A 22,942-nucleotide genomic window follows, 5' to 3' on the forward strand; every position below is an offset into this window, starting at 1 on the left:
TTTTCATTTTATTTATTGAACACAAACAATCCCAGACTAGCTTATATGACCCAAAATCAATGTCAAATGATCAATTACATAAAAGTCTCATAAATGTCCGAAATATCACTGATATATGTATTTCAAATTCAAAACCTTAATCTTAGACGGGTCCATGATCCAACTTAGGAACAAATCAAATTTTGCTCTTTTTTTTTTTAAATGTGAATTGAAATTATCTTTTTATTTCAGGTTAAATTTAGCAGTTAAGAATTTTCATTTTCAACATGAAAATTTTGGATAATTGCAAGCCCTTATATTGGAGTAAAGGCCGAAGTGGTAGCAAACTCACAGACATGAACATAAGAATTGGTGTAATGATTTATAATTTTACAGAGTAAGATTTTTCATTCCTCCATATTCCCATCAAATTTTACATTTTATTCCAAAATCGCGTCACATGCCCATGGTAAGGTGTGTTGTGGGATTAAAGATTTTGATATTAACAATGCTGCCCCACCACCTCTGTAAAAGTAGAGTGTATGTCATGCTTTACATGTAGCTATGCAAGTGAGATAACCAAAAAAAAGAGGATTTTCTAAAAGATTTCCTTAGCATTGAATATATGACTTTTTAATCTTAGTTTACCTTTGCTGTACCAGTCTGAGTGCCATAGAATATCTTTACGTTTGATATACACAGTGAAGATATCTCATTTGATGCTGATATGGATATAGTCTGATCATCTTTGCCTTTTACCTGCAGAAAATAAATAAAATAGATGATCACACAAGATTAGCATCACCATTCACTGCAACTAAAATGTTAAATATCTTGTTGATTAAAAAAATAATAATTTCATAACAAAAATAACAAGATAAACAGTAACAACAACAATAATGAAGATGGATAGGAGGAGTGTGAGAAGGGGAAGAACAGGAAGAAAAAATTATCATTGCTGGCATAAAAAACATTGTCTAAGTAGTCATTACTATTAGCCAACCATCACTAGTCTTCTGTATGGTTCAGAAGCCTGAATTATGTGCCAGAGGCAAGTTAAATGTCTGGAGTGCTTCCATCAGCAATTTCTCTATGATGATACATGATGTAATTCAATAAGCCAGTTGAAGGTTAGCTCATAATTAACTTTTCTCAAATGACCTTTCCCATTTTTCATTTGGAAGAGCACAAACACTTTAAAATGATGATATGTAAGCATTCCCAGCAATGGCATTCAAATTTTAAGAAAGAAAGGCATGGTATAGGGTCCAGACCAGAAGACTAGAATAGAACATCAGTGATGAAGTTTGAAAATCACATTCATTTGTTGCATTGCTCACTTTTGGCACATTAAAGGAGAATGAAACCTTTGGAACAAGATAGCTTGTGAGAAAACAGAAAAATCAAAGAAACAGACCAACAAAAGTTTGAGGAAAATTGGACAAATAATGAAAATGTTATGAGCATTTGAATAGTGCAATCACTAATGCTATGGAGATCCTCACATTGGCAATGCGACAAAGAAGTGTGATGTCACTTGTGAACAACTCTCCCCATTACTTTAGTACATATTTCACTTAAAATGCCTCTTTAATCACATCTATCAGTAGATCATGTGTTCTTTCTGTAGGAGGGCATGTAAGATAGATTTTTAAAGAATACATCATGGATAAAGAGTTTGTATCACCATAAGAAAAAGCAAAAAAGAAACATTTGGGGGGTATTTTATAGTCCATCAAAGGGAAAGTTGTTCACATGTGACATCACACATCCTTGTCGCATTGCCAATGGATCTCCATAGCATTAGTGATTGCGATATTCAAATGCTTATAATTTTCTAAATATTTGTCTGATTTTTCTCATAACTTTCTTTGTTCTTATTCTTTGATTTTTCTGTTCCGACACAAGCCTAATTGTTCCAAAGGTTTCATTCCCCTTTAACTATTGTTTGGGTTTCTGTCAAATATTAATGATTACTCGCACTTTGTTACTCTTCAGCTTGGATGGGATGAAAAAGAATATGTTAAAGGAATACATAAATAATCACCAAACCAATAATGCTTATGTCAGTGAATTTAAAACTTAAATTAACTTTTACTGCTTATGAGTAGTAAAAAATGAAATATTTTTTATTTCATGTAATACAATACCCCCCAAAAATGCTGGCACACTCTCTATGTAGAAAGTAAAGAAGAAGAGGAAGCGGAAGAGGAGAGGAGTAAGAAGACAACGAAAATGAGGCAGAAAAAGATTGAGGATAAACAGAAGGAAGAGGAAGACAATAAAAGAAAGCTGATGAAGAGGAAGAAGATGAAGAGAGGAAGGGAGGAAAGAAAAACTACCAAGAGGATCTATTGATATCTTCAATCATAAGTGTAGTAAGTCATCTGTCTTACATGTAACCCTTGAACCTTCTTTCTGTGTCCAAGAAAGATAAATATTCCAATCACTGCAGCAACTGCTAGCCACATCCACTCCCATCCGACTGGACCCATCCATATATCAGAGGTATTCATGGCTTCACCTGGGACAATAAAATGAGACAATTGCAGATTTCTTATGTCTTTAAAAAGAAAACACTTATCAATTAGTGATTCCAAATCTTTTTTAATAAAAAAAACAAAAAAAAGAAATCACTATTAAGCCTGTGGCTACCAAAAATATCAATATCGATGAGCTTAGATTGCTGCTAAATGCACCACATTTTATGTCTATTTAATGCTTCTCCGGCCGGCCACACAGCTGTACCGGTTGCGCAAATTGCGATTGAAGCAGAAAGGCAAGTACTGTGTCGCGTAACGTTGGCGAAGAACAATAGGAAATAAGATGGTAGCGTAAACATCGGGCGAGTCTCTTCCGTCTTGTCATAATATTTTCCTCATTTTTTTAATGAATTCTTGTTCAAAAATATATATATTTTTTTACTCTCTAGAAGCCACCTGGCTAATCGATAGAGCCTAGAGGGACACACACACACCACTCGCACAATGCACCCACACTGTAATTATATAGTGTACCAAGTAAGAATACCACCATGACAGAATCAAGCACCAAAGCACCTGAAGCACTGGCAGCACAACCCTCTCCAGGACAGCGTGTACGCTTTTTTGGAGAGTAGATCTACTTCTCCAAGGTTCTAGATGTCATTTTTATTTTTTTTTAATTTGAGCGCAAATACTAAGTAGTGAAGTAAAATTTGTGGAAAATTTCAAAATTCAATGCATGAGATGTTCGATAGAATTAAGGCTGTCAAACATCGGTTTACAAAATAATCGATATGACTCGGGCTTATTACCTGAATTTTAAAACCAAAGCCAAAGAAGGCAAAGCATTAATTGAGCAGCAGATCTATACATTTAGGCCTAGGCCAAACAAATTTTCTTACGCGTGGGACTGAACAACACGGATATCAACTTGCGATTAAACAATATGATGTTCTAATCTGATAGTGATTGCGTCCTCAAAACTTAATACCACTAAATAAAACCCACCCAGCAGAAACTTACTTGCATTGCTATTACCAACTGAAAGGAAGGCATAAGTAAGCCCGATCCATTTATTCAACATTTCAGTAAACCAAATTAAAGTAAGAGTAAGACTTACGACTTTACGTCTCAGTGACAGTGTCTGACATCCTCATCATTGTCCTAGGATAGGGCCTAACTTAACTAAAAAATACATAAATAGATCCATAAGTGTATTTCATTCAATTAACATATTAGTTAATCATGTTAATTTGGCATTCCGTTAATTTCATTTATTCATAATATTACAAAACATATTTCTTTTGATATCATATCATTCTAATTTGTGATTATTTCACCGGTTATTTCACCTTCCTCTGCTTGGCAATGTACCGGTACGGTACGCGTGCACTTTGCATTGGCTAAACGGGCCCCACGTGTAGCAGGATCAGGGTTAATGTGATGTCAATGAGCGGCTCTACTGCTAAACTTTGGCCGTCTCCAGCCGTACAAAAGATCTCGGAGTTTCGGAGCGCTGCGCAAGGAGTAAGCTAGCGTTCCGACGATCCGATCCCGACGACATCCCGTATTCCGGCGCGGTAATGCAGTGAAGAGGATTGGTGGATGTCAACGCTAGAAGTTTGGGCACGAAGTTTAACCCTGGAATTTCTTCTTTAAACGTTAGGCGCACTTAAACTTTTGATCAAAATGAAGTTGGTTATCTACGGAGCTCATATGTTTTCAGTTATCATCCTTTTCCTCATGCATGAGGTGTCAAAATGTGCAGGGATTGGTGAGGTTATCTATGCAGTGAATAGCGGCGGACCTGCACACATAGACATGTACGGAACTCATTATCAGGAAGACCCCTTGACCATCGGGATCCCATCGGACTACGGGAAGAGTATGCCGATAGCTAGGGTTCCTCCAAGTGATGCCATCCTGTATCAGACGGAGCGCTATCATTTATCAACATTTGGCTATGATATTCCAATCAAGGAAGATGGCGACTATGTTCTAGTTCTCAAGTTTTGTGAAGTTTGGTTCACATCTTCAAGAATGAAGGTGCCTATCATGTCTTATGATGATCACCATAATATAATGAATTGTTTTTTTTTTTTTGCTTTTAATCCAGCCAAATAATTTTGCTTTACAATTTTGAACAGCATTATGGTCATAAGAGAAAAGTTCTCAACTATGTAATGCACATTCCTATGTAAAAAAAATGGTACCGGTAAGGCGGTATACATATGACTTTATCATGCATAGCAGTTGATCTTTCAAAAATGTGGAGCAAATGACGATGCGATACTAGAAAAATATTCCCTGTAATCCAAAGGTGGTTTTTTTTTCTCAATTTTTTAATTACCTGTTACTTGGGTTTATAGTCAAGGAGGTATGCCTTGATAATCCAGGGCTTTAAACTTAAGTCTATACTGCAGTGACGGACATTGTGGAGAAGTAGCTTTCTATGTATTTTTTCAGTGATGCAGTGTAGATTGTAAATCATTTAACATGTAATTTTTTAATAGGATTTTCCATTTCATGCTTTTTGCCATGTACCTCTAAATTTTAAAACTCCATCCGAGGCAATTAATTACGCCTCTGATCGAATGTAACAACGATCCATGGATTCTATACACTGGTATGCATCCACATATTTACATGTAGATCTACTAGTACTACTTCCTAATTAAATTTGAAGAGTTTTTACATGTAATTGGAGGTACACAATATAATCATAACTCACAAACTGATGTACTTTTTCTTCTTAACAAAATTATTGGCAAAAAAAAAACAGTTGTCACAGTCTGCAGACATCATGTTTCTCCTGATGTGATTGTCTGTACAGATTTTTTTTCATGTGAACAAACCAATACAGGGCTGGGACCATATTGCGACTTTATCTGAAGGTCCACTGCAAGCTCCTTGGGATCATTATGGTAGATTTCATTTTATATGGTGTGAATACCTTATGTGATTTTGATTGTATGTTTCATAGGATGAGTGAACAGTGTCACAGAAAAAAATCAAAGCAAATTTTTACACTCTATATAAGTCAGTGCAGTGTGGGAAAAAATATGTAAATTCATTTACTAATTTGAACATTTGAAGGTATTACTTTAGTAGTACATGTATCTCTGTGGTTTTATTTTGAAGCAGTTGTCGGGCAATCGTATCAAGTATTTGGTTGAAAAGATGAGGCAAGAACTAGAAGAAGAACTACACATTGATTGTATGTATAGCAGAACTAACACACAAACGTATTCCAAAACTACTCATTGCACTCTGACAGTGCGACACCAAAATATATAGTTGAGTAAACAGTGACAAATAGATTCTGAATCATTTCAAGAAAAAAAGTATGGTGTCCAAACTCTCCATGAAGGAACCTGCATTTTCAAACAATATGCCTTTCTGCATTGTGGATGTACATGTATAGCAATTGCATCAGACGCTCTGTTACCCTTGGAAGAACACTCATTACCCTTATGTATGTGTAGTCTGGTAATTTAGATGATATGGTAGGTGTAAGAACGATACTTTTTTTCCTTTCTGTGTTGGTAATAGGTATTTGATGTAGTCTTGAATGAGCAGCACACAGTTGTACCTGATCTGGATATTTACCACAAGGTTGGGCGTGGGACGGCCCATGATGAGTATGTCCCTTTCACAGTCAGTAAGAGTAAACTCAAGGTACTCGGAGAGGTCTCAACAATCAGTGGATATCTTAGAGTGGAATTTCAAAAGGTAAAGTCTTGTTTTCACAATATGTGTTCCTCATTTAGGGAAAGAGCCCATGATTTTTTTTACTTCAGTGTCTTAATACATGCTATCCCCCCCCCATGAAAAACTACAAAGGAAAACAAAGCAAGAATGTGGTTGTACGTGTTGAACTCGTTACCCCAAATGATATTCCCTACTTCAATTTGATGCACAATTCAGAAAAGATTATGTAGGTCATGTTTTTCCACCTGAATTTGTAAGTTTTATGCATCACCCCTTTTAATATTGTTTACAAAGTACAAGTAAGATTATAATCAATCTTCTGAGTTTCATTGCATTTTTACATGTATGTGTGTAGTTTGAAATACTTGAAATTCTATAAATTGCACTTATTTTCAAAAGATGCAATTCCAGCCAAGCTAATGCAGTTAACGAGAAATACCAATTGGTGGTAACGTTCTCAAAATGAGTTCGAACAGAAACCAATAAAATGACAACTCAAGTGTTTGTAACTGTACAAATTTTCTTCAAGAGCCATTTGTCACATAGTACAATGTATTATTTATTACAGTATTTGTACATGTATAAATAAAAAAATTAATTGTATGTGACAAATGGCTCTGGAAGAATATAATTGCTGAGAAATGAGTAAAATAAGCAAAGATTTCCATCAACCGTGATTTTAAAAACTCTTAATTAGATCTTATGCAATGAAATTGTTTGCTGCAACTACATTTATACCTTTAATTATTTGAGGTATTTGTTGTTATCGTTAGTATGTAGGATACAACTTCACTATTAGTTGGCAAATATAATTAGCATCATGCAATACCAGTTTTTATGGGTACCCCAGTGATTTGTCCAAAATAGTAATACATCTCTAAGTCGATAAAGTTTCAAGTAAAATAGTTCAAATGAAATAAAATTCAATTCAATCAAAATCTGATAAAGTTATTGAATTATAACGTATTTTGTAACAAATTAAAGAGAAATGTCAGTAGTTGCAGTAAACACTGATTTCATGAGAAAGTCTGCAAAACCAGGCTTAATTGTCAGAATATCATCGAGGATCTAGATCTGGTACAGTTACATAAACTGAACTTTGTGAAATCTTGAAATCTACGCTGAAAAACGTTCACACTGAAGATCACCAACACAGATAGGCACACGTGGGACAGTGTATAATTATTGCTGGAATAAAGACCCAACGGAAGTGACCGAATCCGCGCTTATTTTGCTTATTTCTCAGCAATAACACAATTTCTTCCAGAATCCTTTGGCACATATTTTTTATTCATACAAACAGACACTTGGGTGGTCATTATATTAGATTCTGCAAAAAGTCATTTTGAGATCGTTACCAAAACTAGCGTTTACCTTTAAATGCATACCATAGTGAATATGTAATAGATGGGCTGACGGTGCCAGGTCCCCACTTTCCCTTTTCTTATTTTATTCCATGATGAAATAATATTAGGTGTGTAAAACATGTTTCCTTTGTAACAAAATGAATTCCAGCAATGATGATCCAATACGTCAGATCAGAAGTTAATCCTGCTTTGTTTGTTTTGTTTTGAAATCTTAGAAGAAGTTTGATTTGAATATAATTTCCTACACGAAAATATAAAAGATCTTCTCACTCATTGAAAATTCATGAAGAGGTGCAAAAAAATGTTTCACTGAAATGGTGCAAAAATATCATGTTCAACTCTGTTATTGTCCAATTTTGATAATTTTTTTTATTTAATTTTCTGATCAAATCACATTTCATCCTAGAGTACCTTCCCAACTTTTATGTTTATAGATTGTTTGGCTCTAAATTCCAAATAAAGTCTGTGCTCTGCTCTTTATAATCGGTGACAAGTTAAGAATTACTTAATGTGCAATCAGATATATGTAAGGTATTGGAATTATGACATTGGCCAAGAGCAATTTTCACAGACATATTAAATCTTATTTTAAATTGTTCTTCCTTCTTCATTCCAGGGTGATCTAGACAATCCTAAAATCAATGCACTTGTTGTTTATAAGGGGACATTTGATGGTGAGTATCATTTCTCTTTTCACAAAATTCACAAAGAAATAAAATACATGTGAGGTTATAAGGTTCAGCTTTGCTTTGAAATATGTACAATGTAGGCCTATTGAGTATTTCTATGTTTTCAGTATGTTACAATTGGAATGAGGTCCTGTGATGCTGGATGCTAAATTATAAATGTTTGCGTGACTCCCAATGTCTCTCTCTCTCTTTTTTGTAATGCAAGCCACATTAAATTGCTATTAAAAGGCCACCCACACCTTATGATTTGTCTGTGACCTGATGTTGGAATAAAGCATAGTTGAGACATGGTACATGTTACTGTGCAAAGTTCTAAATCATTGTAAGAATATTAATGTTCAAATCTGTGACTACATGTATGTTGCAATCTTTATTAGAATAAAAGCAAATTGAATCTAGTTGTAATGACATCATAATGGGCTGCGATTTAAAACCAACATTGCCTTTACTTCAAAATAAAGGCCTACAATCATCCCAAATTGTTATGTTAGTATTTGTGATTGCTAATTTGATCCTGAATCAGAAAGATGCTTTTCTTTCATATTTTCAAAAATAAGCAAAATGTGATTTGTTCCAAAACCAGATCTTGGAACCTACATGTATCGTAAGGTGTACAGAGGCTAGTGACAGAGGCCTTTAGATTCATCCTTGAAATGTGTAGTTTGCAATCAATTTCATTCTTGATTTAATAATAATAATAGCGGCATATTTACCCAGGGTAGCCACTTCAGTTCCAAAAACTGTTCTCCCAGCGGGTCCTGCTATTTAATAATTTGACCAATAATAATAATAATTTAATAATATATACATGTATAGATATATAAATTCCATATTATGATTATCACCAGCTGAAATATCAGCATCTTATGTCCTTGATGAGTAATGACTCTATATTCTTTACCATCAGTGTACACTGTTACTGAGGTTCACATACAGACAATGTACATGTAATTGGAAATGGAAAATGGGTTAAACCATGGACTAATTAACGCAAACCTTCCCTTGATGCAATGATAGTCATTGTCACTAGATTATGTGCATCTTGATTTGTGGGTAATCCCATTTGATGGAATAATAGTCATTGTCACTAGATTATGTGCATCTTAATTTGGGGGTAGTCCCATTTGATGGAATAATAGTCATTGTCACTAGATTATGTGCATCTTAATTTGGGGGTAGTCCCATTTGATGGAATAATAGTCATTGTCACTAGATTATGTGCATCTTAATTTGGGGTTAGTCCCATACATGCTTGGCTGTGTGACCTTTGGAAGAAATAAATAAACTTGTAGGCAATTCCTTTGCTTTTTAGCAAATACCAGTTCTCAGGTGCATTACATGTATGCGGTACATGTAAACTTTTTAGTTCACAGGCACTTTGAGAGAGTCTCCTCTATTTAGCAATATTTTGTGAAAACTGTTGGTTATCTGCAATTCGTCATTATTATTCATTAGAGAATTTTATCACACCCCCACTTAACTTTTTCTTGTTATTGCTTGAAATCATAATTATTGTACATTTTTCACTCCGGTGTGTATGCTACATGTATGTCTCCCTTACAATAAAAATAGTTGCAGCAATGAATATGAATGCACCAAATCAGTTGTCAATCCAATTTGTTTAGATCTTGGAGGACAAAAGTCAGATAAACATAATTTCATGTAATAAATGCTAAAGAACAAGTGGGGATGTGATATCACCAGTTTGCTCATTTAACAACATGGATAGAACTATTTCTCATAATGCAAATTTTTTAAATGTTATAAAGTTCTTTGATCTTCCTTGCCGATTTTGATGAAATTTTCAGTGTTTTGTTTGTCTGATTTTTCTTTACATGTATGTCATTAAATTTTATTATATGCTGCTGGGAGAACCCCTACAATTTTTAAATAGTCATGATTCCATTGATCTTTCAAGGTTTTCTTTCTTTTGAATACAGATGTTCCAAAATTACCTCCATTTCCTGGTTTGGAGGATCCTGAGGATGAAGGTGACGACGATGAGGAGAAGGATGAGGACGATGCACCTAAGGTGATCTCAAAGGCCAAATATAAATCTGGTCCTAAAGCTGTGGACCCGTATGCAGCTGACGAAACTAGCTTTTTATTCCCAGTACTTATAGCAATAGCAATATTCATCCCTACTCTATTTTGCCTGTGTAGATTATAATGCATAGCTGTTAGAATTCTCAGTATTTTATTCTAGGAACCAGCACTACAAGTAGCTTTGGAAATGTGGTTGATGGGTTTGATGGCTATTCCTATTCAAAAATATCTGTGCGGATTGATGATTGGCTGATGTCTGTGAAATTGTGATTTCAAACACTATTAGAAAGTCTTGAAAGTACTGCTTTAAACTTTTATTTAAATGCATATATGTGTAATTTGATTTGTGAAATAAAAAAATTATCTAGCTCAGATTACTACTTATCAAATAGTGTTGGTCCATTTCTATTTTGTTGTTTAAGAAAAGTGGAAATGAATGTGGTGAAGGTATGTATCATTGATATCATTGGTCAGGTCTTTTCTTTATAAGATATGTACAATCATCTCTGCTGAAGTTGAATCCATATGGACTCAGAAATAGCTTTGCCTCTTTTTTTTTGGAGGGGGGGGCAGGGGGAAGAAATTTTGGTTGAAGACGGTATGATGTAAAAACAAGAAATCAAATAGAGTATCAACCAAGGCGATATTTCATCTTCTGCAAGTTTGGCTTCAGTAGAGTTGACTGTACTCTCTTTATATAAAATTGAGAAGATTACTTGTAATACAATCATAGTTTGATTGTTCGCCAAAAGGGTTATTTGTGAGAAAATGTACTCAATCTTGTTACGTTTGTCTGTCACATGCTTTTTTTTTAATGTGTGTGTTTTTCATTTATGGTTGAAGATTTGGTTGACTTTCAAAAATGTGGTTAATATCCCTTTACTCATGATATCAGGTCTTGTAATATGACAGTGCCAAAATATACATGTAGAAGCCTACAGTAGTTTTCTGGCATTATCCTTTTTAATTAAAACGGATTATAAGATTTGTGATTAATAGTTAAAAGAAGATAGTAGTTCATATAGTGGCAATGTAACTGAAAAAAAATGATTGGATTATAGAATGTATTTGAAATGAGAATACATGTATTTGTCTCATGTAACTAGAATATTAATTTCTTACTACTAAAGGAAATTATCCACTCACAATTAATATTTGATTTTGTGCTTGTTAATCTGTCATCAGAGAATATGAAAGGATAACAAAAATGCTTTCATTTCATTCTACTGCATTAGATGAGCTGAAGTCATACTAGTATTGCATTCAGATCTTCTGAATATATACCTAGTTTTGGGTAAAGTAAAAGTCGTTTTTCTTTGCTCATGATTTTGCTATTCCATCAACACAAAAGATACCATATCTACACATTGCTACTGCTGCAATGCACAACAGGAAATCAAAACCAAAGAGGTTGGGCAAGAATCAGAAACATAGCAAGCAACTCATAAATAAGTGGAAACTGATAAGTAGGAAGTAGAGACAATACCTGTACCAGGAAATATTATAAATACACAGCAGCTACAAATTATTTTTCTTTGTCTATCCTTTACTCTATAATATAAAGGGGTACAAATTTTAGCTTAGGAAATATATGAGGAGGAGGGGGATTTCACCCTCATGACGGCCCAAATCACCTGTAAAATTCCTCCAAAATGCATGCTTTGGGCGACCATTCTTTCTAGAGTTGCCTCAATATCTGTTCCAAACAATATTTAAGACTATTTGAAAAGTCATTATTCTAACTGGCAGAAGAATAATCATTTGCTTTTACTGCACAATTTTTATCCTTAAAAAAACATTCAAATGAAAGAAATAGCCCCCAAAATTCTGCAAATTGCCCCCAATGTGAAAAAATGCCCCCTGAAAATAAGATCTATTTCTTACCCTCTTGGGTACAATACACTACTCTTGAAATAAGTTGACATGTCCTTTCAATGAAAAGACTGTTCACAGAATATATTCATTTCCAAATCACTTTATCTCACAACAAATAGTCATTTTCTCTCAAAACTTTAGTTTCAAAACATTTTCTTGATAAGCTTGAAGTATTCCCTTTAGAAAAACTGAATACTAGGAATCCAGTGTGCAAACATCATTTGTTGCTATGATGGGCAATCTTGAGAGTTGACATTAAAAACCTTTGTGTAATAGCATATTAGTAAATAGGTCTATAATGTATTTTATGGATTATGTCATGAATCTAATGTGTCTCTATGTCAGTGCTGTAATTACCTCTTGTAAAGGATACTTGAAACCAGCATCCAAACTCACTTTGTTTAGTCACTTTCCTAGAGTGACCAGATGGAATCCTTACGAGGTACACCTTTAGCTATGTTGCTATGGAAACACATTGTTTAGGTACTCTTTTAATTCAGAACTGTACGTGTTAATCTCCCCCTTCAATATTAAAACATTGCTTGTGTATGATCTCTGGGTAAGTGTTCATGTTCTGGATCGCTTTGAGAGCTCATATTTGCTCTATTAAAATCCTGAACCAGCTGAATCAGTTTGAAAATTGGTTCTGAACTGGGTCTCGTAGCAACACATACATTTCATCTCACTTCCTGATATCCTTATTTAATTTTACCCTTATAGTACTAGTATACCATTGCCAACCTTTGAATATTTCCTGATGATTAATGGGTCTATAGCTATTCGCGTGGTTATCTTATAACAAATAATTCTGGATATGTTTCAGAATATTGATAAATATTTGTATCACTATATAAGGACACTAGTGCATAAACCAGGGTAATTTTATCCATAGTTATGTGGATGGCACATAAGTGACATTTCATGAGACAGTATTTTGTGGTGATGAATGTTATGTGTAAGTCTAGTTTATGGCTTGCCTTTATCATGTATGCAAAGGCTGTGAGACCGTGATCTGTAGAACAACTTCAATATCACAGCTTCACAAGGAATAATAATAATAATAGGCATTTATATAGCGCCATCTATCTAGAAATATTCTATTCCGAGGCGCGTTATTATTATTACCATAATGATAACCATTTATTTTCAACATTGTGCCATGTTAATTATCCTCGAATGAGTTTTGTACGGGTGTTATAGTTTGTTTCTCGACTTTGAGTATTTTTAATGCAATTTTTATATCATTACTGGAAATGCTGTACCTATCCCAAGTTCCACATCTCGTTCGTTCAGCAGCTATGATGATAGGCTCTTCATCACTGCACCCTATGATCATCTTATACATGTATGTTGTTTTAGAATTTAACCAATGGATCATCAGTGATCTAACCTATTGACCAGAGGTCGACAAGACCAAAGACCAGTGAAGCCGATTTTTTAACCAATTTCTCTCTGATTACTTCCTTTCTCAAGAGTATCATAGATTATACACCAACCAAAGCTAATCAGCAATTAAATCAAACAAGATATGATACTGTAACGGCATGACACTGGAGCAAAAATGAACATGTGCTTACATGTACTTATTGCATTCAGTCTGTGGGAATTCGGTCAAGTGGACATGAATCAAAAGTCTTAGGAATAAAAAAAACACTCGGAAATCGAAAGCTCCAGGCGAGTCGATACAGTTTCATTTATAATTTATGTGAGTTTCATATTGAGATTGTCTTTGTATATTTTGGGATGTCAGTATAGTATATAAATATGAATATGGTGGCTTCTGTTGATTTTGTTTTTATACATTATGTTTTTAATTGTCATGTTCTATGTAATTGTGTTGAATACAATAAGTATTCAAAATTTATAGCACTGTTTGTGTGTAAATGAATTTACACAATGGGAATTAGTGGTTTCTGAGCTACTGTATTGCAATTGTTATTTTTAAAATAGTTTATTGAAGGCTTTTACTTTTATTTCAATGTAAAATAATCAATGTGAACATTCCTAATAAAATTTCACTTTCATATAAAATTCCAAATTTTTTGTTAGTCTTTTATTGGCATTGATGGGTGGGGGTCTTTGGTGTTATCATTTTGTTTTTAGATATTGCCTACATGGAATCTCGTCTAATAACCATTTGGTCTATTACTATTTGGTGTTAATCATTTGGTCTAATTGCCATTTTGTCTAATCATCAAATGGTTTAAATTCAAATTTGTCTAATACCAATGTGGTGTCCCGGTGTGGTGTACACATTGATCTTGGTCCATTGCCCAGTTTAACCTCATTTGATCTACCTTCATTTAGTCTAATAAGTACTTGGTCTAATTGTCATTTGGTCTAGTATCCTTTAGGTGCCTGTTATATGAAGAGATACAATCAATCTTAATGATCAATTGTAACTCTTAGAATTTAGTACATGGTTTACCATAGATTAATGATTGATATCAATCATGTTTGAGATTGATTGTGGGTTTTTTGCAGGCTCCGGGGGGGGGGGGGGGGGAACAGTTAAATGTATGCTTTACACATGCATGACCAAATTATTTCCAAAAACCCCCTAACAAGTTCTCTGTGCAAAATAACCCTCAAAAGGGCCCTAAATAAGTTTTTGCGGGCTTTAAAGCATTTTGGCCCCTAAACAAGTTGTCGCCAAAATGACTCCGGGGAAAAAGCTTGGGGGAAAAAAACATACCCCAAATACGTTTTGCTAGTCTTGACCGGTGTGTTGGCTCAGTTGGTAGAGCGTCCATTTCACAACCGGGAGGTTAGGGGTTCAAACCCCGGCCGCGTCAGACCAAAAGACGTTAAAAGATGGGAGTTGCTGCTACCCTGGGATAGAGCCTCGTCGAACTGGCGCTGCACAGCGGCTGCCAGGCCCATGATCAATTGGGCAAAACAAATTTTCAGAGGATTTTCATTTCATTTTTGGTGTCCATTTCGAACAATAAAATTAAAAAAAATATGGATTTTATAAAAGAAAAAGCTTCGGGAAAAAAATACCCTAAACGCGTTTGACCCCACAATTGACCAGCCTTTCAGAACTACCCTTTTTTTAAAAAAATCTTGTTTAGAGTTAACTGCCAATCCTTACATTTTAATCATTTTATAGGCGTGATTGATATCAATATTTATGTGTAGAAAATATGTCCAACTGATTTTTAAAGTAACTAAATTGCGGAATCATGGGGATCAGTATGACCTCTATCCTGACCAAAATGTCATTAATGGTTTGGTAAGTCATACTATAGGTGTATTTAATTGATTAATTTATTTATTTATTCATTTACCGGGTATTTATTTATTTATTTTTGCTTGTTTTCTTTGGAAACTTTATAAAAATAGATAAAGTAAAATAATTTTTTTTTTGTATCGGCATCGTACACCGGATCGTGCAGCTGAGCTCTCTGAGAATACTAAGTGAAAAAAATATCAGCATAATAAGCACAAGAGGGCAGCAGACCCGCGGTTACGCGGTAAACTTGATCTTTGCCAAAACTTACAAAAGATATCGATTTGGCCTGCACTTAGTTACTAACTTACTTCCAGCATTGGCAATGTCCTTATCAACCCAACAAAGTGAAGAAGACGGGCAGCATGTGCTATCCTTGAGAGTAGATAATGCAAGGAATGTGGCCATGGTTCTGAAAGCTATTCACTTCAAAGATCGAGAGGTAATTAGAAATTGGCCAGTGTGACTGCCCAGAATCGAATAGGTGGGACTGTAGAGTAGGCCTAGTCCTAGAGCAAGACCGGGGACACGTCTACAGAACATATCCTTGCCAAATGCCCACGTATGGTCAGTTCCCCCATGTCTGCGCGGTCTCCCAAGTCTGAGCACCCGCGTATCTGCGCGATTCTTGTTAGTATGTTACAGAAAATACGCAACGAGCACGAATTTTACACCTGCACTACATAGTCATAGACAGGCATTCATAAAAAATCCGACTCAAAATGGTGGAAAAATAATGAATTCAGGGCATTTCATGTGACGGCCTCAAAATGTAGCCTTTGTCATCAAAATCCCCGAATCGTGTGCAAAGTGAATGAGGATTGAGTGCGCAGACATGGGGTACCATTTTTTTTTCAATCTGATAAAAGCTGCCCAAGGTTTCTTCAAGAAAATCCTATATTTCCTTTCACTTTTTAACGAGAAATTTGGTACACTTAATCTTAATAATATAAGGAACACTATTAAGCAAAAGATTTTGTGAAATAGGACGAAATTCATGTTAAATCTTAACTCAATTCAAATTGTTAGGTGCGCAGACTTGGGGCCCACCATTATACGTACCACCTACGCAACACTCTCTTGGACAAGAGAATATGAAAAGGATTTCCCCATCTTAGCAACTAGCCAGTGCGTGTAGGCTGCCAAAACCTGAAACCTCGGAGGCGAAAGTTTTAGGGTACTTTGGCAGCCTACAGCTACACACACATGAATGCACATATTTCTTAAGCAGAGGCGTCGAACATGGGCAGGCATGGCAGGGGGAGCGATCGCCCCACCAATGAAAATATTGGGGGGGGGGGGCAAACATATCGTTTTGCAGAGATGACAAGTTCAAGACCAGCTATGCGTGAGATTTTCTGTGAATCTGAGCACTCATTCAATGAACAAGGTTATGATATATCTTATCTCCATGTGTGGCAAAATAAGGGTGGCAATGTTTGGCTTATTTTCTCTTTTTCTTTGGGGCAAATGCTTGATTTTTTTACACTGACAGTTTCCATTACACCTATTATTCATACAACTTGACTCTTATTTAAATTTGATTCTTTAAATTATTTTTTTCTTAAAGATCAAAAAATGAAAATTTTCTTGCCATATTACTTTCCACCAATAGAGGGCATACAAAAAATATGCCCAAAATTCAAGTTTTTGAGCACTTTGGTGAATACAAAAATTATTCCCAAGTTACTAATGAAAAATAAATTGCAACTGTATGGAAATTAGTAATTTGGGTCACAAAAGTGATATTTTAATGATTTTTTAAAGTGTGTGCTCTGTACAACATTGGCATACCATAGTCCTACCTGTAGATTCCCCACAGGCAGGGTGGTAGCAGTGAACAAGTGAATCTGAGTGAGATCACAGACATTGTGTACAATGTATCCGATAGGCTGTGATAGTTGCGTGAGACAGAGATATGAGGGGATGAACAAGAGTCCAAAATGCTTGAGTCTCATGCATAATGCATGAGACTTGGTAGCTCTGGTTTTGCCCCCCCCCAATAATTCCGCATGTGCAAAAAATAAAATAAGATTGTAATGTTACACAGAAATCAGCAAGCGAGATTGAGATACACAACTCGTTCTTCATCTAAAATAATGCTCAAAATGTCCGCTTTTTAGATTAGAATATAAAAAATTTTTAGCTCGCGCTCGCATCATTTCTGTAGCTAAAACCCATACTTTTCATGATTAAATAGGTGAATAGAATGTCCCGCTTTCAGTTTTAAACCTCAAAAGAATTCCCACTTCGATTTGCAATAATCTATTGTTGGATATATATATTGTTCTTTATTAAAAACGTCCATTAAACTCTTTTTTTTCAGATCGAAATATCAAAATTTTCAGCTCACGCTTCGCGCTTGCATCTATTGTTTTTTATATACCTATATTAATCATTAGTACCAAAAATGCTTAGAATATCAAGCTTTGAGGTCAGAATATAAAAAAATTTCAGTTCGCGCTCGCATTAATTTGTTGGTAAGATATGTGTGTGTGTGTGTGTATATATATATATAGAGAGAGATAGAGAGAGAGAGGCATAAGTGTATGTGGGTTTGTTTGTTTTGTGTGATTGAGTGCCTTTGGAAAGTTGATTCATGATTTTGCCCCCCCCCCCATCTGAAAAATGGATCGATGCCACTGCATGAATGGATAGGGATACCTGGCTTCATTGAGAGTAATTGATTTTTACACTCTAGAAGGCGCCTGGCTCAGCAACCTCCAATAACACTACAGCAATCCCTGCCAACTCACAGCAGCCATCCTATGCTTCCCTCCCTCACCTGCTAAATCAAATGCCTTGATCCTAAAACTACCTGCACTTCATCTTTAACTTAAGCTGCATGCCCTTTTCTTATCCCTTAAACCTGTCAACTCTCAGTAACCTGCTTGTCTTTCAATCACCCTGGACTTGATATTTACCAGACTAATTGACTCAACTTTTGCAGTTGTACCTGCCGATCTCCGAACAGCGGAGGAACTGAAACGAGAGGGAGGGGGGGTATTCTGGTAGCACCTCTTCCGTCTTTCTTCCTGACCCAGGCTGCCAGGCACTCATTCAATGAACAAGGTTTAATGATATAACCTTGTTCTCAGTTACATCTCCATGTGTGGCATATTAAGGGTGGCAATTTATTTTCTCTTTTTTTCTATGGGACAAATACTTTATTTTCTTATTTTTATACACTGACAGTTTACAGCTATTCATAATATAACTTGACTCTTATGTAAATTTGATTCTTTAAATTATTTTTTCTTAATTAGAAATAGAGATTGAAATATGAAAATTTTCTTGTCATATTACTTTCCACCAAAAGAGGGCATACACTAAAATATGCCCAAAATTCAAGTTTTTGAGTGCTCTGGTGAATACAAATATTATTCCCAAGTTACTAATGACAAATAAATTGCAACTGTATGGAAATTAGTAATTTTGGTCTCAAAAGTGATATTTTAATGATTTTTTAAAGTGTGTGCTATATGCAGCTGTGGCATACCATAGTCCTACCTGTAGATTCCCCACAGGCAAGATGTTTGCAATGAACCAGTGGGGTAGAATGTAGGTATGTGACCAAAAAAAGTCATGGAATAACATTGTAACCTAGTCCATCGGAAAGGGCTGAAAAAATAAAAATTTAAAGTGGTATATTAATCATTACTCTAGGTCAGATATGAAGAGAGTTATGATTTTTTTTATATTAAAAATCTGATTTAATTATTGCTATTGTCTTACCATTGCGACCATTCAAAATGTGTGACCGACCGTGACCAATTTTTTTTTTACAAAATTATACAAATTATTCAGTTTACTCTAAAACTGAGTAAAAACAGGTGATGAGAAAGGATATCAATATCTGCCTTAATTGATCAATGTATGAAGTATTTAATTTGTAATTATCAATTAATAAATTGATATGTTAATTGTTCATAAACTCATTACCAAACATATACAAACTTATATAATTTCCTTATTGTTAGGAATTTTTTGACAGGATATATAATATACATATAATAACACTGAAAATTTCATCAAAATTTTTGAATAAGAAAGTTATGAGATTTTACAGTTTCGCTTATTTTTTACAAAAAAGTGATATGCACAACTCAGTGTCATGCAAATGAGACTTTTGATGGTGTCCCTCACTCACTATTTCTTTTGTTTTCTATTGTTTGAATTATACAGTATTTAATTTTTACAACTTTGACAGTAAGGACCAACTTGACTGAACCATATAGTATCAAACAATGCTAATATTCTCCACGTCCATGGAGGAATTAATTATTGTTCACTTGACAGTGAGGAGAAAATAATAATATTTCATATTTCATATAATAAAATACAAAAGAAATAGTGAGTGGATGACATCATCAGTCTCCACATTTGCATACCGATCAGGATGTGCATATAACTGTTTTGTGAAATTAAGCGAAACTTTAAAATATAACTTTCTTATTTTACATCCGATTTGATGAAATTTTCAGTGTTATGCTTGTTGTATTTTTCTCTTTTTATTTAAATCAACTTTTTGTTGGGGGGGGACTTGTCCTTTAACAAATACTAAAATTAAATACGTCATAAATAATTATTAGTAATTATAATTATTTTCATGTTGGTAGTCGCTCAGTACTTGGCAGTTTTAGGCAGTTGCGAGAGCGATTCCAAAGCACACGAGGGCGGAATCGCTCGTTGTCCCGTGTATTTTCAACCCTGGCACAGAAATAAAGTAAGTGGCATGCTTCTGGGTACGTCACATGGTGGTTTTTGTAGGCTCCGCTAAACTAGAAGTAGTGAAGTGTAGTAGAGCCTACACCTGTACATGAATTATCACATGAGGTAGCTTCTGGGGGCCCAATTTGTTTTTTATGTCCAGCTAGGGACAGTTTGTTTTGAATGCAAGGTCTAGCGCCTACCATCTTACATTTTGATTTGTCTTTTTTTCTGCAGCTTGCTACATTTTGTGCCAGTGAGAATGGGCTTAAAGTGACTGTGGAGGATGCTAAATGTGTGCAGGCGAATGCTTTCATCCAGTCTAATATATTCCAGGAGTATTATATGCAAGAGGATACTGCTACTTTCAAAATCAACCTCTCTGTGTTATTGGTATGTTTTTCAGCATTTCCTTTGTCATCTTCATCTAGAGACCAAATGTAAAGCAATCCTTAGCCCTTTTATTTCTTTCATGCCCATTGTATTCACTAATGTCTGTAAGAATATTGAAGATATACTTTTTTGAATGGATGTATTTAAAAAATCCCTAAAATGAGTTTTAGGGATCAAAATATAGTTTTTATGTAAAATCAGTAAAACTACCAAATAAAACACTTATATTTATATCCCTCACATCATAACCATTTAAAGGAAACCAAAACCCAAGAAGAGAAGCAATCTTATTGGAAAGAGTGAAATCCTCAAATTGATAAACGGTCGTCAAAATGGCTGATTTTGTGGACAACTCTCCATTTGTTATGTACAAAATTTTCAGATTTTCCCCATTATTTTACATATTTCACATTATCTCCTCCTGACCTTGACATATATGGTGTGGATTATATTTTCCCATGACATATGTTGTGCTCAGAAAGAGGCAAGATGCAATTTGAAAGATGAGGAAAATCTGAAAATTTGTGTACAAAACAAATGGAGAGTTGTCCACAAAATCAGCTATTTTGAAGCACGTTTGCCAATTTGAGGATCCCCATAGAAAGTACAACAAGAGTTTTCAAACTCCCATAACTTGCTTATTTCATAACCGATTTTGATGAAACTTTTTTTTAATTGTTCCTCTCATTTTACTCTTTCCAATAAGATTGCTTCTCGTCTTGGGTTTTAATGGATTGGAGTTGTGACGTGCACTTTTAAGGGATTTACAAAAACTATATAGGCTTTTTGAAAATAATCCTGATCAGTTTTGTTTTGTGCTTGCCATTACCATTTCTCTATACAACATAGGAATGCCTAACTATTTTTGGTAGTAACCCAATGGGAGGTGCCACACCTGCTTTGAAGATGTCATATGGAGGATATGGATCTCCTTTACTGCTCATGTAAGTTAATTAGCTCGGGAGAAATATATTCCTTCATGTAAAAGGGGAACAAAATCACCAACGCTGTTTGTGTTCTCTCTTAATATATACTTTTTAGATAACTACTAAAAATAAAAGAATAAATTAGCCTATAATTTTATTTGTAAAGAAAAGTTTGATGGAAAAGCAACAGTTTAATGAGAATCAATGACATATGCAGATATCTTTGGCAATTGAATATTGAATGATAGATTCCTTGTATCTTTTTATGGTACAATACCAAATCAGATTTGTTTGAATTCATTCCTTTATTCAAAATAATATGACACAAAGAAAAAAAGTATTGCAGAAAAAAAATACATGGTCACATTTTCAGATATTAGTTAGAGACCATCATCATTAGCAGGATAATGTTGATGGGTGCATTTTTTAGAAAACATGCCTCGTAGAAGTAAAAAATTAAAAAGAAAAGTGGTTCTGAGGGTGCGTGTCTTCTCTACAGGCTTGAAGAAAGTGGTGTTGTGACAGACTGCAGTATCAAGACATTAGAACCAGATGAAATGCTAGACTTCAACTTCTGCAGTGCAAATGTTGTCAATAAAATCATCATGAAGGTATGTTTATGTAGTTCGAAAATATTTTTTTCATTCATGCTCCATATGCCAAATACTGATACTGTAGCATCTTTAAAAAACAGTCACTATTATTTCTGATCATTTGAATAGTTTATATTTGCACTGAAGAAAGAAATGATAACAATTATGCTGAAATTACAGTTGACAAGATCTTGAAAACAAAATCCAGCGTCTAACAGTCGAAGCCAGGGTACTAATAAAGGGGTCCACCCGCCAGTCATAAGGACCACTGGTCATAATACCCGCTAGTTATAAGGACCGCTAGTCATAATAGTCATAAGGGTCGCTATTCATAAGGGGCTTTGTTCATAGAGGTCGCAAGTCATAATCAACGATGGGGTTCGCCATTCATAATCAAACAAGAGGGTCGCTAGTCATAATAAAGGAAGAGGGTCGCCAGTCATAAGGAGGAAAAGGGTTCGTTGATCATAAGGGTCGCCATTCATAATAGTGGATGAGGGTCGCCAGTCATAATAGTAGAAGGGGTTCGCCAGTCATAATGGTAGATGAGGGTCGCTATTCATAATAGTAGAAAGGGTTCGCCAATCATAATAATGGATGAGGGTCGCCAGTCATAATAGTAGAAGGGGTTCGCCAGTCATAATGGTAGATGAGGGTCGTTAGTCATAATAGTAGATGGGGTTCGCCAGTCATAATAATGGATGAGGGTCGCCAGTCATAATATTAGAAGGGGTTCGCCAGTCATAATGGCAGATGAGGGTCGCTAGTTATAATAGTAGATGGGGTTCGCCAGTCATAATAATAGATGAGGGTCGCCAGTCATAATATTAGAAGGGGTTCGCCAGTCATAATGGCAGATGAGGGTCGCTAGTCATAACAGTAGATGGGGTTCGCCAGTCATAATGGTAGATGAGGGTCGCTATTCATAATAGTAGAAA

General features: G+C 35.0%; 3 protein-coding genes across 6 annotated transcripts in view; 2 read left to right on the plus strand and 1 right to left on the minus strand.

Annotated features, from left to right (window-relative positions):
• Positions 1-3,890, minus strand: part of LOC121409228 (S-adenosyl-L-methionine-dependent tRNA 4-demethylwyosine synthase TYW1-like) — a 20,087-nt gene extending 16,197 nt beyond the window's left edge. The window contains exons 1-3 of one of the 4 annotated variants that reach the window (XM_041601093.1): positions 3,815-3,890; positions 2,376-2,503; positions 628-738 (exon numbers count right to left, since the gene is read on the minus strand). In XM_041601093.1, coding sequence (XP_041457027.1) covers positions 628-738; positions 2,376-2,495 — 231 coding nt within the window. In that variant the 5' untranslated portion in view covers positions 2,496-2,503; positions 3,815-3,890. The other 3 variants (XM_041601094.1, XM_041601092.1, XM_041601090.1) reach the window with 3 other exon arrangements.
• LOC121409229 (malectin-A-like) lies at positions 3,877-13,770 on the plus strand. The gene is made up of 4 exons (XM_041601095.1): positions 3,877-4,508; positions 6,015-6,194; positions 8,157-8,214; positions 10,170-13,770. The coding sequence occupies exons 1-4, from the start codon at positions 4,152-4,154 to the stop codon at positions 10,397-10,399; spliced, it is 825 nt and encodes a 274-aa protein (XP_041457029.1). The 5' UTR covers positions 3,877-4,151; the 3' UTR covers positions 10,400-13,770.
• Positions 13,771-15,657: 1,887 nt separating this feature from the next.
• Positions 15,658-22,942, plus strand: part of LOC121409231 (cell cycle checkpoint protein RAD1-like) — a 33,214-nt gene continuing 25,929 nt past the window's right edge. Inside the window, exons 1-4 of the mRNA XM_041601097.1 lie at positions 15,658-15,824; positions 20,330-20,485; positions 21,335-21,429; positions 21,911-22,022. Coding sequence (XP_041457031.1) covers positions 15,708-15,824; positions 20,330-20,485; positions 21,335-21,429; positions 21,911-22,022 — 480 coding nt within the window. The 5' untranslated portion in view covers positions 15,658-15,707. The remainder of the gene's footprint in view (positions 15,825-20,329; positions 20,486-21,334; positions 21,430-21,910; positions 22,023-22,942) is intronic.

This window comes from Lytechinus variegatus, chromosome 2 (genome assembly GCF_018143015.1).
Source record: "Lytechinus variegatus isolate NC3 chromosome 2, Lvar_3.0, whole genome shotgun sequence".
NCBI lineage: Eukaryota > Metazoa > Echinodermata > Echinoidea > Temnopleuroida > Toxopneustidae > Lytechinus > Lytechinus variegatus.